The sequence below is a fragment of the Armigeres subalbatus genome, chromosome 1 (genome assembly GCF_024139115.2).
Source record: "Armigeres subalbatus isolate Guangzhou_Male chromosome 1, GZ_Asu_2, whole genome shotgun sequence".
NCBI classification, from domain to species: Eukaryota; Metazoa; Arthropoda; class Insecta; order Diptera; family Culicidae; genus Armigeres; species Armigeres subalbatus.
The window spans coordinates 248,209,794-248,227,788 of record NC_085139.1 but is presented as its reverse complement, the minus strand read 5'-3'; the positions used below and the strand labels follow the sequence as shown (position 1 = coordinate 248,227,788).

General features: G+C 43.4%; 1 protein-coding gene across 2 annotated transcripts in view; it reads left to right on the top strand.

Annotated features, from left to right (window-relative positions):
• Positions 1–16,376, top strand: part of LOC134206443 (amidophosphoribosyltransferase-like) — a 105,801-nt gene extending 89,425 nt beyond the window's left edge. For both annotated transcript variants that reach the window (XM_062682160.1, XM_062682159.1), the window contains exons 2-4: positions 14,311–15,185; positions 15,250–15,605; positions 15,667–16,376. In XM_062682160.1, coding sequence (XP_062538144.1) covers positions 14,312–15,185; positions 15,250–15,605; positions 15,667–16,161 — 1,725 coding nt within the window. In that variant the 5' untranslated portion in view covers position 14,311 and the 3' untranslated portion in view covers positions 16,162–16,376. The remainder of the gene's footprint in view (positions 1–14,310; positions 15,186–15,249; positions 15,606–15,666) is intronic.
• Positions 16,377–17,995: the final 1,619 nt, after the last annotated feature.

Below are 17,995 nucleotides of genomic sequence, written 5' to 3'. Positions count from 1 at the left end.
TGTCTTCAAATCTGGCATCCCTGATCTGTATGCTCGAAGATTTATGCTACGTTTTGACATGGCAAGTGAGTTGAACAACTCAGTTGAATTCAATTGACTTGCCAAAAGTTGAACATGTTCAACTTTCTTTTCGTTCAAGTGAATTGAATAAAGGTGTTTACACGTTCAGTTCGCGTTCGATTCAAGCGACTTGCTCAATTCACTTGCCTTGTCTAAACGTAGCATTACTCTAATTACGGATAACAAGCCCTTGGCTCAAATATTGCATCCAGCCAAATCATTATCAACGCTCTGCATCAGTAGAATGGCCAATTTATGCTGATTATTTGGCACTCTTCAATTTTAATGTTTTGTACATATCCACGAAAAAAAAACATTTAAACAGATTACTGCCTTCGAATTGAAACTATTTGCTTGTGAGGGAAGAGACAGCGAAGACGATAAGTTTGACTTGTTTACATATCACAACCTGGTCGGGAATAGACATTGAAAAAGCAGTGAAATCTTGCTCGGAATGCGCTCGTCAAGCACATCTTATTACCAAGTTTGGTGATTACCCAAAGGCCCCTGGGAAAGGATTCACGTAGATTATGCTGGTCCGGTTGCAGGGTTAAATACTGGTGATTATAGTCAAGTGGTTGGAAGTAAAGGTCACCAGTTCAACGACAACAATAGCGACAATTGGCAAAATTCGCAAAATTCTCTTCTCATCGTAATAACTACACGGAAGAAAAAAAAGTACCCAAAATTGAGTATTTTTTAACTTACTTTTGAGTTATTTTTTCTCTTCTCTTTCATCCACTCTTTCTTTTGTTGTCAAAAACAAAAGAGCCAAACAATCCAACAACGCCAGTTCAATACGGGAAGCCAATTTTGAGTTTTATTACCTGAGGTCGAAATTGAGTGAATTAAACTTACATTTGGGTAAATAAATTTTCCGTTGGGTACTTTTTTAACATGGGGGTAAAGGCAAACTACTTCGACCCTACTTACTCAATTTTGGCTTCCCGTACGGATGTTCGAGGTTGGGTGAATTAAACTCACTATTGGGTAGTTTATTTCTTCCGCTTTCGAACGGGCCAAGAAGCATCCAACTTGGTAGAGTCCGGGGGTCTGATGTTTTGGTTGTGTTTTCGTAGTGTAGATGCAGTCTCGTTTCTTCTGCTTGTCGTTTATGGAACTGTCAGTGTGGAACGCACCTATCTCTTTCTTTCCCATGATTCTTCTTATGGCTGTCAGTGCGGAATTTTCTATGTTGGCTACGAAATGAACTGTGGTGGAGGTATACAAGTGTCAGTCCCGTGGTAGAGTCGCTCGGGCTTGACGGTGCGTGGACTAAATTCTGGTAATCAGCGACGGTTTAGGCTCGATTTCGGACGGTGCGAGTGCACGGACGGTACGAGACGACATACAGGCGTTCGTGTTGACAGCACGAACTGACTGGCGGCGTTCGGTTACGATTCCCGACTTGACTTCCTGATGGTACGAGCTGGCTTGTCGCGTTTGGCGATGGAATGGCCGACAGCTCGGAACAAAAGCGCGGTCCGGTCCGTTTCACAATGGCGGAACGTATCCACGTGGCTCGATCGGAACAATGGCGACGTTGAAACGTTCCTAGTCCGTAACTATAACTTGCGGTGGGGATTTGCATGTGCTGGTTCGGGAATCGCTCCAACTTTCGCCCTGGGGAATGCCAAAACACCACCCGTTGCACCAAGGAACAGAAGAAAAAAAAAAAGGCCAATTAGGACCTGCCCACGTGATTAGACCCCATGTGACGCCACTTTTCTTGGTTCTCCTGTTAAATATTCGTTTATCTAAAGACTAATTACCTTTTTCTTCAAGAAAATTATTTAGCTCTTTTCTAGTGGAATATTTTCACTGTTATAAGATGAGTTTAGCACAATTCCATTTAATTCCACCACTTCGTATTACTTTTACAAATACGTATTTCGACCTTAGCCGTGGCACTTGCACTTGTTATTCTTCTTGGTGAGGCCAACAGCCATTGCTGTTCCATCGGCCGAACCCACCGACGCACTTCTCATATGACCATCGAGTGTTGTGAACTCGGCGAAACAGCCGAAAATCTGTCGAGATTAAATCGAGAGGTGCTTCAACTGGAAAGCTCGAGTTCGTCACAGGAATAAGTGTCCGAATAGATATTAACCTGAACGATGTGTAGCATGTTATCGGGAAACCTTCTGTCGGTGAGAAAAATTTGTGACCTGGTTTACGACCGTGTTGAATGCAAAGTACTGAAGTGGCGGGAAGCTGTGCAGGTTGAAGCACGAAATGCTGATTTGTACCGCTTGTACCCCAGCAGGCATTTGTGACGAAGGCGAGCATCCGGAGCTGTACGACCATTTGCAGCATCGGAGGTTGAGACACCGAAACAGTGAAGCAATCTTGAAAATCGTACGCAAATTGTTCTGTTTCGGACTGAAAATGAAGGAATATAAGGTTCAGTGCAGTGATTTACCTATTGAAAACAAAGTCGGGCACCGATCACAAAATTTGGGAATATTGTGCAATGGTAATGAACCAGTTTAGGCAAGATGGATAGGATGATTCGTACAGATGGAGGTGATGCGTATTGCTGTGCGTCGTTGAAAATGTTACTGGTGGAAAACTGCATCATATTGCAGTTGACCTCCACAAACATCAAATCAGAGACTAACCCGCAGGCAAGCTGGCGGCCATTACCGCCCGCGGAAAACTGGATACAAGTTGAAGCGGAATACCTTTGGTGAAATGGTGAAGTAAAAAGCACAACTGGTGGCACATGGTTCCTGCCAAAAAAGTTGGCAGGACTACAACGAATTGTTTTCCTCTGTGACTTAACAAACTGCGCTAATAAGAACACTATTGGCAGTCACGAGTAAAATAAGCTGATTCTGATGCACGTTAACGTGAAGACGGCGTGGGTTACGAGTTTGAAGGGGAACTTTATATGAAGCAGTACAACAACCGGAAATATTTTCTTGTATGTTGGTGCGCCAATATCTTGGGCGAGTCATCTACAGGGCTGCGTAACTTTATCGTCAATGGCGAAGTGCTTCAGTAAAGGTGTGTGCCAAAGTGCACTGAATATGTAGCAGTCGAAAAAGTTATGTAAAAATGTCCACCCACAGCAGGTAGGCGGAGTGAAACGTCACGTCTATTATGAAAAAATGTACTGAGTATGCCAGACGTGACGCCACATTCGGTCGTCATCGGCCATCTTCGGCAACCCAGCAACACACAAAGGAGTCGGAGTACGTTGCTCTAAGGGAGGCTTGTCAAGAAGCGGTTTTCTTCGAAAATTGCTGGAAGATTTCGGAGAACGACAAGTTGAACCTGTGGAGATCACTTCAGTCGCTGGCCTTGTCTGGTACAGACGGAAAAGTTGTGCTCTGTGCAGCCTTCGTAGTTTCGGTGCCATCAGTAGCCATCACGCGCGTTTGCCATCCATTGTTCCCATTGTTTTTCATTCGCCGGTGGTGTCTTTCAGTCGTAGAAATCGCACCAAAAAACGAAATGAGTGACAGTGTGTTTGTCAATACCGTTCAGTTTCGGTTCCCAGTTGGAAGTCCACGTCCCTCTTGGGAAGAAATCGCCAGCTTTTTGAAGCAGCTGGAGACTGATTTATTGCTCATAGACACAGCGTACAAAACGATCGCTCGCTGTACATCAAATTTGTTTCCCGTGATGCGATGGAAGAATCTATGAGGAAGAATACGAAGCCGCTAAAGTTTGTTTACTCAAGTGGGACGTCGGTTGAAGTTCGGATGGAAATCGCAGGTACCAATTTGCGGTATGTCCGCGTATTTGATCTGCCGCCGGAAGTCAAAGATGAAAATTTATCGCTGGTGCTTGGATTATTTGGCAAAGTGGATCGTATTGTAAGAGAAAAATTTCCCTCGGAGTTGGTCCTTGGACGCCTGTTCACAGGTGTTCGTGGTGTATACATGGAAGTCGGAAAAAGTATTCCACCATCCATAGATGTCTCCGGTTTAAAAGGAAGAATTTTTTACGACGGACTGAAGGATACACGCTTTCGGTGCCAAGCAGTTGGTCATCGACGGGATTTCTGTCCTCAACAAGCTCAAGCCAGGAAAACAAGAGAAAGGTACCACTTATGCTGAAGCTGGACTACTGTCCTACTGAAGAGATTGTAGCTAATTCACTTATCAAACCGCTTATCAGGATCAAGTGGCAAAAGTTTTCTTCAATGCATGCTCTTGCAGCTGGCAAACGTTGAGAAGGAGTATTGAGGTAATTGAGGCAACAATCTTCGCATCGTACGCGTTCTTTTTCCATTTTTTTTAATATTTGCTGAAAGCCGCAAATGTTTGTAGCGTGAAAAAATATTCGAGCAACTAGGGACACGGCGGGTATTTCCGTCCATCGTCGTAGGGGCTAAAGCCAACGAAAGCAACGTCCATTTGCTAGAGCTCCACTGTAGCAAAACGTTTATCCTGATTTTACGATTTTGTATGGATGAGTTTGGCAAAAAAGAGTGTCTCTTTTATTGGTTTTCGAGACTATGACGAAAAGACAAAAATGACGGTGCTTCCAGCACTGTTCTGTAGCAATATTAACGGTGGAATGGATCGGAGCTTCGGTTGCAAAATCTTCCAGAATGATTTTGACCGGAAAGCAAACCTTTTACTCACTTACTGGGTCTTGAGCACCTCTCCATTCTGAGCGGCTATTTGCTTGAGCCCTGGTCAGACTCCTATCGACTTTTTTCATTACTTTGTTGAGGCTTCATCGCCACGAGCGATACACACCACGTCTCACTGGCGTGTAACAACATCAAATTCACGTTAGAGTTGAATGTGCGAAATTTGGTGCGCTGACTAATCTGATTGAATTGTTTCGTAAACTTGCAGACGCAGTCCTTGCCTTCTTGATCCAAACTCTGCCGTCTGACGCTGATTGGCTACCAATCATTGAATGTTTTCAACCTTCTCCATTACTTGCCCGGCTACCGTAATGTTTGAGAGTTGTTCGTATTGACACGATTTTGTTAATTTGACGCTGATGGTGAGACCCGTCGTGGAGGTCAAGTCGTTCTACTTACTCTGCATATCGAATTGTAGTAGCACAACGTCATTAGCCGGGAGCATTGTTCAAATTCATGCTCCCGATGGCTGCTTCAATCTCCTGCAATGATGAGGCTTCAAAGTTGACGCGGTTAATGCGTCACATCCTTGGTGGCTCATGTCGAGATGTTGATGATCGAGCATCAAAACTAGAAGAACTTGTTCATATAGTGATAGAACCAACGCCAACGTGTCAGCTGATCAGTTGGGTCGGTGACTAACTGACCTGCCGCGTCTTCATTGGCACCCTTGGATTCATCCTTGTTCCACTTAGGTGTCGTGAGATACCGTAAAGGAGGTGAATATCTCTAGTTGTTGCGGATTTTTGCTCTTCATCGGTCAGGGAGTACATACATCCATGCTCGCTAATACATGCTAATACATGCTAATACCTTCAGTACACAGTAAAAAATAAAAAGTAATATCACATCAGATTTGATGCACATCATCGCCGTCGTAAATATAATGTTATATTACATTATGTTGATGTAACCAAAAGTTGACGTACTTAATAATTCTTTTTCAAATTAAAGCCGTGTAATTAATTTGCGACGTAATATTTGCGATGTAACTGAAAAACGACGTAAAAACAGGTCTGAATGAATCCCGCTTTCGGCAGCGGGGTTAGGGGTATTCGGATATTTTTTTTCATGTTCGAAAATACATTTTCAGATGCAACAATTTTGAATTTTATTTATACAAAACGAATTTTATTGTATCCACAAAAACTTGAACTTTTAATTTAAAATTTTCAATATTTTTTTATAAACATTTTTAATTATTCATTTTTGATTTAAATTTATTAATATTCAATTTTAAAGTTAAATTTTAATTTTTTAAAGATATATATATATGTGATTAATTTAATTCACTATACATTTTAGCATTATTTATGTATTATATTTTATCGGCGGTGACGTGGCGGCGTCACGTTGTTGGTTATCGGCAAAGTAGGCGGGGGAATTTACTCGAAAGTTTTTTCAGGAAGTCCTCCAGAAATTGCTTAGGAAATTCTTCCAAAAATTTCTTTAGAAGATTTTCCAAAAATTTCTTTAGAAGATTTTCCAAAAATACTTCAGAAAGTTCCTCTAGGAATTCGTCCGGAAGTTTGTCTGGAAATTCCTCCAGATACTTCTTTGCAAATACCTCCACGAATTCCATTGGAAACTCTCCCAGGAATTCCTCTGAAAATTCTTCTAGCAATTCCTCCGGAGTATCATCCAATTCCTTCACAATATCCTTCAGGAATTCCTACGGAAGTTACTCCAGGAATTCCTCCGGAAGCTCCTCCAGGAATTCCTCCAGAAGCTCATCCAGGAATTCCTCCAGAAGCTCCTTCAGGGATTGCTCCAGAAGCTCCTCCAGAAATTTCTTCGGAAGTTCCTTCAGGAATTCCTTAGGAAGTTCCTTCAGGAATTCCTTCGGAAGTTCCTTCAGGAATTCCTTCGGAAGTTCCTTCAGAAGTTCCTTCAGGAATTCCTTCAGGAATTCCTTCAGAAGTTCCTCCAGGAATTCCTTCGGAAGTTCCTCCAGGAATTCCTTCGGAAGTTCATCCAGAAATTCCTTCGGAAGTTCCTCCAGGAATTCCTTCGGAAGTTCCTCCAGGAATTCCTTCGGAAGTTTCTCCAGAAATTCCTTCGGAAGTTCCTTCAGGAATGCCTTCGGAAGTTCCTCCAGGAATTCCTTCGGAAGTTCCTCCAGAAATTTCTTCGGAAGCTCCTCCAGGAATTCCCTCGGAAGTTCCTCCAGAAATTCTTTCTGAAGTTCATCCAGGTATTTCTCTGGATGGTCCCCTAGGAAATCCTTTGAGAGTTCCTCCAAAAATTCCTTCGAAAGTTCCTCCAGGAATTTCTTCGGAAAATCCCCAAGGAATTTCTTCGGAAGTTCCTCCAGGAATTCTTTGGAAAGTTTCTCCAGGAATTCCTTCGGAAGTTCCCCAAGGAATTCCTTCGTAAGTTCCTCCAGGAATTCCTTCGTATGCTCCTCCAGGAATTCCTTCGGAAGTTCCTCCAGGAATTCCTTCGGAAATTCTTCTAGGGATTCCTTCGGAAGTACCTCTAGGAAATCCTTCGAAAGTTCCTCCAGAAATTCCAACGGAAGTTTTTCCAGGAATTCTTTGGAAAGTACCTCCAGGAATTCCTTCGGAAGTTCCTCCAGGAATTCCTTCGGAAGTTACTCCAGAAATTCCTTCGGAAGTTCCTAAAGAAATTCCTTCGGAAGTTCCTCCAGGAATTCTTTGAAAGTTCCTCCAGGAATTCCTTCGGAAGTTCCTCCAGGAATTCCTTCGGAAGTTCCTCCAGGAATTCCTTCGGAAGTTCCTCCAGGAATTCCTTCGGAAGTTCCTCCAGGAATTCCTTCGGAAGTTCCTCCAGGAATTCCTTCGGAAGTTCCTCCAGGAATTCCTTCAGAAGTTCCTCCAGGAATTCCTTCGGAAGTTCCTCCAGGAATTCCTTCGGAAGTTCCTCCAGGAATTCCTTCGGAAGTTCCTCTAGGAATTCCTTCGGAAGTTCCTCTAGGAATTCCTTCGGAAGTTCCTCCAGGAATTCCTTCGGAAGTTCCTCCAGGAATTCCTTCGGAAGTTCCTCCAGGAATTCCTTCGGAAGTTCCTCCAGGAATTCCTTCGGAAGTTCCTCCAGGAATTCCTTCGGAAGTTCCTCCAGGAATTCCTTCGGAAGTTCCTCCAGGAATTCCTTCGAAGGTTCCTCCAGGAATTCCTTCGGAAGTTCCTCCAGGAATTCCTTCGGAAGTTCCTCCAGGAATTCCTTCGGAAGTTCCTCCAGGAATTCCTTCGGAAGTTCCTCCAGGAATTCCTTCGGAAGTTCCTCCAGGAATTCCTTCGGAAGTTCCTCCAGGAATTCCTTCGGAAGTTCCTCCAGGAATTCCTTCGGAAGTTCCTCCAGGAATTCCTTCGGAAGTTCCTCCAGGAATTCCTTCGGAAGTTCCTCCAGGAATTCCTTCGGAAGTTCCTCCAGGAATTCCTTCGGAAGTTCCTCCAGGAATTCCTTCGGAAGTTCCTCCAGGAATTCCTTCGGAAGTTCCTCCAGGAATTCCTTCGGAAGTTCCTCCAGGAATTCCTTCGGAAGTTCCTCCAGGAATTCCTTCGGAAGTTCCTCCAGGAATTCCTTCGGAAGTTCCTCCAGGAATTCCTTCGGAAGTTCCTCCAGGAATTCCTTCGGAAGTTCCTCCAGGAATTCCTTCGGAAGTTCCTCCAGGAATTCCTTCGGAAGTTCCTCCAGGAATTCCTTCGGAAGTTCCTCCAGGAATTCCTTCGGAAGTTCCTCCAGGAATTCCTTCGGAAGTTCCTCCAGGAATTCCTTCGGAAGTTCCTCCAGGAATTCCTTCGGAAGTTCCTCCAGAATTCCTTCGGAAGTTCCTCCAGGAATTCCTTCGGAAGTTCCTCCAGGAATTCCTTCGGAAGTTCCTCCAGGAATTCCTTCGGAAGTTCCTCCAGAATTCCTTCGGAAGTTCCTCCAGGAATTCCTTCGGAAGTTCCTCCAGGAATTCCTTCGGAAGTACCTCCAGGAATTCTTTCGGAAGTTCCTCCAGGAATTCCTTTGGAAGTTCCTCCAGGAATTCCTTCAGAAGTTCCTCCAGGAATTTATTCGGGAGTCCTCTAGTAGTTCCTTCGGAAGTTCCTCCTGGAATTCCTTCGGAAGTTTCTCCTGGAATTCCTTCGGAAGTTCCTCCAGGAATTCCTTCCGGATTTCCTCCAGGAATTCCTTCGAAAGTTCCTCCAGAATTCCTTCGGAAGTTCCTCCAGAATTCCTTCAGGTTCCTCCAGGAATTCCTTCGGAAGTTCATCCAGGAATTCCTTCAGGAAGTTCCTCAGGAATTCCTTCGGAAGTTTCTCCAGGAATTCCTTCCGGAAGTTCCTCCAGGAATTCCTTCGAAAGTTCCTCGAAGATGTTCCTTCGGAATTCCTTTGAAAGCTCCTCCAGGAACTCCTTTGGAAATTCTTCCAGGAATTACTTCGAGGGAAATCTCGGAGGAACTCCCGGAGAAAATCCCGGAGAAACTTCCGGAGGAAATCCCGGAGAAACTTCCGGAGGAAATCCCGGAGAAACTTCCGGAGGAAATCCTGGAAGAACTTCCGGAAGAAATCCTGGAGGAACTTTCAGAGGAAATTCTGGAAGAACTTTCAGAAGAAATCCCGGAGGAACCTTCGTGAAAAATCCTGGAGCAACTTTCAGAGGAAATCCCGGAAGAACTTCCGAAGGGAACCACGGAGGAACTTCCGGAGGAATTCCTTGAGGAACTTTCGGAGGAATTCCTGGAGGAACTTCCGGAGGAATTCTTGGAGGAACTTCCGGAGGAATTCCTGGAGGAACTTCCGGAGGAATTCCTGGAGGAACTTCCGGAGGAATTCCTGGAGAAACTTCCGGAGGAATTCCTGGAGAAACTTCCGGAGGAATTCCTGGAGGAACTTCCGGAGGAACTCCCTGAGGAACTTCCGGAGGAATTCCTGGAGGAACTTCCGGAGGAATTCCTGGAGGAACTTCCGGAGGAATTCCTGGAGGAACTTCCGAGGAATTCCTGGAGGAACTTCCGGAGGAATTCTGGAGGAACTTCCGGAGGAATTCCTGGAGGAACTTCGGAGGAATTCCTGGAGGAACTTCCGGAGGAATTCCTGGAGGAACTTCCGGAGGAATTCCTGGAGGAACTTCCGGAGGAATTCCTGGAGGAACTTCCGGAGGAATTCCTGGAGGAACTTCCGGAGGAATTCCTGGAGGAACTTCCGGAGGAATTCCTGGAGGAACTCCGGAGGAATTCCTGGAGGAACTTCCGGAGGAATTCCTGGAGGAACTTCCGGAGGAATTCTGGAGGAACTTCCGGAGGAATTCCTGGAGGAACTTCCGGAGGAATTCCTGGAGGAACTCGGAGGAATTCCTGGAGGAACTTCCGGAGGAATTCCTGGAGGAACTTCCGGAGGAATTCCTGGAGGAACTTCGGAGGAATTCCTGGAGGAACTTCCGGAGGAATTCCTGGAGGAACTTCCGGAGGAATTCCTGGAGGAACTTCCAGGGGAATTCCTCGAAGAACTTCCTGGAGAATTCCTGGAGGAACCTCGGAGGAATTCCTGAAGGAACTTCCGAGGAATTCCTGGAGGAACTTCCTGGAGGAATTCCTGGAGGAACTTCCGGAGGAATTCCTGGAGGAACTTCGGAGGAATTCCTGGAGGAACTTCCGGAGGAATTCCTGGAGGAACTTCCGGAGGAATTCCTGGAGGAACTTCCGGAGGAATTCCTGGAGGAACTCCTGGAGGAATTTCTGGAGGAACTTCCGGAGGAATTCCTGGAGGAACTTCCGGAGGAATTCCTGGAGGAACTTCCGGAGGAATTCCTGGAGGAACTTCCGGAGGAATTCCTGGAGGAACTTCCGGAGGAATTCCTGGAGGAACTTCCGGAGGAATTCCTGGAGGAACTTCCGGAGGAATTCCTGGAGGAACTTCCGGAGGAATTCCTGGAGGAACTTCCGGAGGAATTCCTGGAGGAACTTCCGGAGGAATTCCTGGAGGAACTTCCGGAGGAATTCCTGGAGGAACTTCCGGAGGAATTCCTGGAGGAACTTCCGGAGGAATTCCTGGAGGAACTTCCGGAGGAATTCCTGGAGGAACTTTCGGAGGAATTCCTGGAGGAACTTCCCGAGGAATTCCTGGAGGAACTTCCCGAGGAATTCCTGGAGGAACTTCCGGAGGAATTCCTGGAGGAACTTCCGGAGGAATTCCTGGAGGAACTTCCGGAGGAATTCCTGGAGGAACTTCCGGAGGAATTCCTGGAGGAACTTCCGGAGGAATTTCTGGATGAACTCGTGGAGGAACTTTCTCAGTAATCGCAGAAGGAACCCGTGGAGGAATTTGCGAAGTAATTCCTGGAGGAACTGCTAAAAGAACTTCCTGAAGAATTCCTGGCGGAATTTCCGAAAGAGTTCATAGAGGAACTTTCTGTGAAAATCCTGGATAAACTCTAGAAGTAATATTTGCGAAAGAAGTTTATAGGGAACACAGTTCAAATTAAAAATTCAAAATGAAAAATTGATATTAAATTTAGAATTTAAAATACAAAATTTAAAATTTAAATTTTCAAAAATTGATATACACTTTAAAATTTAAAATTTAAAATATAAAATTCAAAATTTAAAATGAAAAAATGATACTAAATTTAATATTTGAAATAGGGGAAATGACGGCTTTGGCAGGTTTTGTTCTATTATTGTCAGGGGGGTTTTCTATAACCAATTATGCTCAAATTTGACCTAAACATTCCTTGCATATCAAAGAACATTGTGGCCCCTAAAAAATTTAAAATTCAAAATTTCAAATTCAAAATTTAAATTTTCAAAAATCGATTTGCTCTTTAAAATTTAAAATTTAAAATATGTATAATATACAAAATTTGAAATTTAAAATATGAAATATAAAATTCAAAACTTAAAATGAAAAATTGATATTAAATTTAAAATTTAAAACACAAAATTTTAAATTTAAATTTTCAAAATTCGATTTACACTTTAAAGTTTAAAACATAAAATATAATATATAAAATTTAAAATTGAAAATATAAAATATTAAATATAAAACAAAAAATTAAAATTTTCAAAAATCGATTTGCATCTAGACATGCTGTCACAAATTTCTCTACTTTAATCACCACCAGAAAATCTTACCATGCAACCTTTGTTTAACACAACACAACTCCGTAGACATTCTTTAAATTCATGATGATCGTTCCGGAAATAGTGTAATGGCTCAAAGTTTAATTTGCTAGCGGGCTGGCATTTTTGCGACCTGCAATTTGTATGAAACGGAGTTATTTCGTTCCAGCGGGTGATTTAATGTTTTTCACAGAAACTTACCTGTAATTCTTCGTTCCACTTTTCTCGTTGGATTATACCCAGCCGATTAACAGGCAAATTTTGATCCTCTTGCGGTCTTCGCTCTGAATGAAAACATTGTTTCACAGTCATTTATAACAGGATCAGAACAACAATTCCGGTGTGATTGCGGATCTCTTCCAGAATTCGTTTCTTACAGCTATCAACTGCTTCACTTCCGGTTAGATTTTCTGTCAATTCAGGAAATAAGTTTGAATTCTTTGCTCCGGTGGTAAACAATTTCGCCGCACAGAAACTTACCTGAGAATCCAGTTCACGAAGCGGATTATATGATAAATCAATTTATCCTGATTCCCGATCATGTTTTGATCTAGCTGCGGATTTTGATAATCTTTAATTTAAACATAATGCGGCGAATTTTCACAATCAAACAAGCTTCTTCTAGCACCTGACAACTAATAAAAAATTTCGAGCGTCAGTTACTGGCGTTGCCGAAGTTTGACACTTGCACCGTTGATGCTGGGTTATATTACATTACTGATGTAAAATTATTTGCTTCTGTTGGCGAAATTACGTCGAATGTACGACAAGCATTATGTGCATCTTTTTGAATGTATTAAAATGATTAATTGTGTAGGCAATTTTACGTATTTTTGACAGATTTCAAAATAAAGTTTTGTCGAATACCGTTTACGTTGAACGATGTAATAAAACATTGATATGATACGAAATTACGTCAAATAGCTTATTACATATCTTTTTCAGGTACATTTCTGAAAATTACGTTTCGGCATATTAATATTTTTTTTGCTGTGTAGCAGCCTTAACTTTCTTCTCTAAAGCCGAAGACAGTCACCATGTTACGGCATTTTATGTTACCGCATGTTACGAATATTACCTGACATTCGGAATTTCAATTTTTAAATAAAGTGGATGTCTAATCTATGTGAAGATGTGCGATCACAGTTCAGGGGTGGGCACGAATTCAAGAAATTCCGACGGCAAAATCATTCATTCACATTCGGAATTCCTATCTGATCCGAGCGCCTAGGACAAGCTTGAAATGCTCGAATGAACGCCAAAATGCGAGTTCAACTGTGATTAAACCGTAATCTGCTTCGAGCTGCCGTTGACCAATCAAGCTGTACCAAAGACAATCAGATTCAAAAATAGCCTTTCTCAACTCATCGAACATGGATTAATTTTACTTTTTCAAGGCCTTGATAATATTATCTGCTCCATTGTCACGTGGTCGCGTAAACCCGGAGGTACAATGACCTATTTTGAGCAGGATCGTCCGATTCGGTCGAAGCGTGGAAAACGAATTACTTATGACGAAAGCCACGGAACATAACTCCTGCTGATAGGAATGCTAACTCGGATGTGGTGCAGTCCAGTCCAATCTGCACGGGGCTGGATTTGTTTGATTATGGGGTAGGTATTTGTAGAAACATTCAAACGGAGATGACGTTGAATATGTTGATAACTGGTTTTACTTTCAATATAAAAAAATCTCGTGGAAACGATTAAAAGGACTGTGCACGTAATTCACATTTCTTTGGTTTTCAATTATTTTTTTATAATAACATTCGTCTTTTAAGTGGATGATTAACTACCCGATGTTTACTTATTTCCGTTATGGTTGCCTACTCATAAATTGATTTAATATAACTTGTGAGATTTTGAATCCAACATGACATAGTTTGACGAAATCATAGAAATCCCCACAAACATATTTTTGTCGGTAATTGTTTTGATGTTGTTGTTGACAGATGAAGCTGCATAAAATAGTGCCCATTTCTCATAAACAAACAACAACATAGCTCGATGACCACGTTCCGATAATAACTTCACTTCAGAACAAATAAATAACACAAGCGTCATCGAGTTACTGCGTGTCTACCATTGATGACGCTTCTTGCTCCTTGGTTGAAAGGCGCACATTTTTTGCCCATAAATTGTAACATTTGTAACCAATCCTTCCATGATCTCACAGTTAACATAATCGGGACATGGTCGTTCCGAAACGGCTTGTTGTTGTTTTCGCCATTTTTCGCAGCAGTGTTTACAAATTCGGCTAGTGGCTCTCTGGTTGCCATGGCAAAGAATCTCGTGTTTATTGAAACTTACACCCGTAGCAATCTCGCGTGTAGACAAACAAAAACAAGCCCTCACTGTGCGGCCACCGGCTGATCACAGTGTGAAGCGATTGCACAAGTCCCTCGGCTTTTGATAAGGGTTCAAACTCGCTCGATGTTTTCCCTCGCGTGGTTGCGCTATATCCCTAATATATGAATAAGCATGATGCACAGGATAGTACCGATTGAATCAGACATTTCCATTACTGACGATCACTTTTCTTACTTTTATTCATTGTTTACCGCTCCAGAATGGACCCGCCGTCATCAGTGACTACGTTGACGTCGCGATCGACTGTCGATAATCAGCAACCCGTAGAAAACGTTGAGGACCAACAGCGATCGATTGATCAAGCTGTCGTCGATGAAATGCTTAATACCCAAGCGTTCACAGTACCACGTGTTCCAACCGTGGACGACAATGGCACAGTAGAAAAGTACAAACTAACCGGCAAACGACTTGGCCGTGGAGTTGTGCAATCCGGATTGACACACGAGTGCGGTGTCTTCGGGGCGATTGCCACAGGAGAATGGCCCACCCAAATTGATATCGCGCAGGTTATCTGCCTAGGGTTGGTAGCCTTGCAGCATCGGGGCCAAGAATCGGCCGGTATCGTCACAAGCGAAGCTAAATGCGCCAAGAACTTCAACGTTCACAAGGGCATGGGTATGATCAACAACATATTCACTGACGATTCGATGAAGAAATTGAAGGGAAATCTGGGCATCGGCCACACGAGATATTCGACGTCTGCTGCATCCGAAGAAGTTAATTGCCAACCGTTCGTGGTCCATACGGCCCATGGGGCACTGGCAGTCGCTCACAATGGAGAACTGGTCAACTGCGAAAGTTTGCGAAAGGATGTACTATCCCGAGGCGTGGGTCTATCAACACACAGTGATTCCGAACTGATCACGCAAGCTCTCTGCCTTAACCCACCAGTTGCTGAAAACGATGGTCCGGATTGGCCCGCTCGCATCAAACACCTCATGCAGTTGGCTCCCCTGTCCTATTCCCTGGTCATAATGCTCAAAGACAAAATCTACGGAGTCAGAGATCCGTACGGAAACAGACCCTTGTGCATTGGAAAAATTGTTCCACTGAGCATTGGGTCTTACAGACAAGGTACGTCACTCAAAATCAAAACCTAAAACCATCTCAAACTAAATACAAACTTTTCCTTTCACAGAAAAAGTAGACAAACTAGCAGCTGAAGGCTGGGTCATCTCCAGTGAAAGCTGCGGATTCCTATCCATCGGAGCGCGATACGTCCGGGAAGTCCAACCGGGTGAAATCGTAGAGTTGACCCGCAGTGGAATCAAAACTATCGACATCGTCGAATGTCCGGAGAATCGGCGGTATGCCTTCTGCATTTTCGAGTACGTTTATTTCGCCCGATCGGATTCCATCTTCGAGGGTCAGATGGTGTATTCTGTGCGGCTGCAGTGCGGCCGACAGCTAGCTCGGGAAGCTTATGTAGATGCGGACATCGTTAGCTCGGTGCCGGAGTCGGGAACGGCAGCTGCCCACGGTTACGCTAGAGAGGTAATTGTTAAACCAAAACACAACTGGTCACAAAATTCTAACGATTTCCCCTTTCGTACAGACTGGACTCCACTTTGCGGAAGTGCTCTGCAAGAACCGTTACGTCGGACGTACCTTCATCCAGCCTTCAACAAGGCTACGCCAGCTCGGCGTCGCGAAGAAATTCGGTGCTCTTTCGGAGAACGTCTCCGGTAAACGACTGGTCCTGATCGATGACTCGATCGTACGCGGTAACACCATCGGACCGATCATCAAGCTCCTCCGAGACGCAGGTGCACTTGAAGTGCACATCCGTATTGCCAGTCCACCGTTGTTGTATCCTTGCTATATGGGTATTAATATTCCCACGCGGGAGGAACTGATCGGTAACAAGCTCAACCCGGAGGAGCTGGCCAAGTATGTCGGTGCGGACAGCTTGGCCTACCTGAGCGTCGACGGCCTGAAGAAGGCTGTTCAGCTGAATATGCAGAAAAACAATCCGGAAAAAGTTGGACATTGTACGGCTTGCCTTACAGGGGACTACCCGGGTGGGCTACCGGAGGACTTAGATTGGTGATGCGAGGAAGCGATTCTTTCCGCAGATTATTAACTTTATTCGTCATACGAACGTCATGACATTTCTGATTAAAATTCTATCATGGTCATGGGATAAAGATGTATTGCCTATATTTAGAATTACGATATTAGAATGTCCTATCTAATATCTTTAATGACTATTTTTTTTATAAGAAATCTATATGATCAATAAAGACTTTATGTTGGTAATCCGTATTTTCATGATTCAATCCGCATGATGGAACCGTAAAACCTTTTGCCAGTATGTACTTTACGAACAGATACAGTAGCCGTTCGATAACTGTAATGCATTCTAGACGTCAAACGGTTGTCAATCGACGTCAGATGCAATAAAAGTGCATCTAAATGTGCAGCGCAATCCAGCTGTTATTGAGTTTGACATCTGTTTGAAGTTTAGCGGTCCGATAACTGCAAAACTGTTGCAACTATCGAATTGCAGTTAAAAAGCATTGCAGTTAAATGACTTGCAGTTATCGAACGTCTACTGTACCATACCGCTGTATAGGCTCGGAATGTACAACACCCCCTTGATCCAAATGGTTTTTACAGGTCTATCTCCATCAATACACTCGACTGTTCCTTCACCAATACCTGCAGACTTCGCAATAGATCCATCAGCTAGCAACACTTCACCCTTCACAGTCTCATCCAACGTTGTAAATAACTGCTTGTCATTCGTCATATGACATGAACAGCCACTGTTAATCTGGGAGCTGCGGATAGAGTCAAAACGATTGTCAAAAAATCTCCAAAGCAAGCTGTCAAAAAGTATCCATCGCATCGAGAGAGTTTGTGAGCCTTCTGAACGCAGCCGAGAGAGTACACGTGTAAATCAACTCATACTAATTGTAGTTTATTTCTAACAAAACTCAATTATTTGGTGTCATTTCAATCCTTTCGAGGTATTTTCATAAGTGAACAGCATGATTTAATTCTACGATCGGCATAATAATTTATGCAACGCAATAAATCAACGAAATCTTTGAAATTAATTTTTAAAAGATAAACATAATTATAATTCAATGTGAGAAAATCGTAGCGTGTACATTGAACAATGAGGGGAAATTTGCGGGATTCAAGCAAAATATTTTGAAAATTAAAATCGATCGAGTCCGCAGCTCCCAGCTGTCAATGAGCCATCGCCCAAACCGCCGACGCTCCCTGACTGTAAAACACACCGGCCTATCCCTTTCGCTCGATGCTTCGCTTTATTGGTAACTCCGTCGTCCTCACTTTGCTTCTTCTGTAACAGACGACAATTCCGTCGAAAATTTCGTGGCTTCCGACAATAATAACAAACCTTCTCGTCTTGTCGCTTTGTAACTGACTTCAAAGCACCTTCACCACTGCCGAAACAGGAACTCGTTCAACGATCCGTCTTTCTTTCCCGTCTTCTCTGCCACTCATCTAATCGAGTAGTCGACCGCCAGCCACCAAGATCGACGGATCCAAGGGCTAAAGGCCCAGCATGCAAGTACCCTATCTAAGAGTGTGACTAATTAGGGCCCAATAAGGGCAAATAAATCATAAAATATGAAATCCAATTGAGCAGGTTGTAGCGATTCATTTACAAACGCACATCCCTGGAGCAATAAGGCACTTTTGCAATTTGTTATTGTTTCCGTAAGCACCCGTAAGCTTCGGACTCACAGAGGAGTCTTCAAGACTCGTCTTCTGAATATTATTCAGAAATTAATTTTCTTTTGGCTTTTGAGAGTTTTTCACGGTGTAAAATCTTTGCATTTCACACAGTCAAGGAAACTGGCACCCCTATTCTACACGTGTTCCGCTTCAACAGTGTTCTTCTCTCTGGT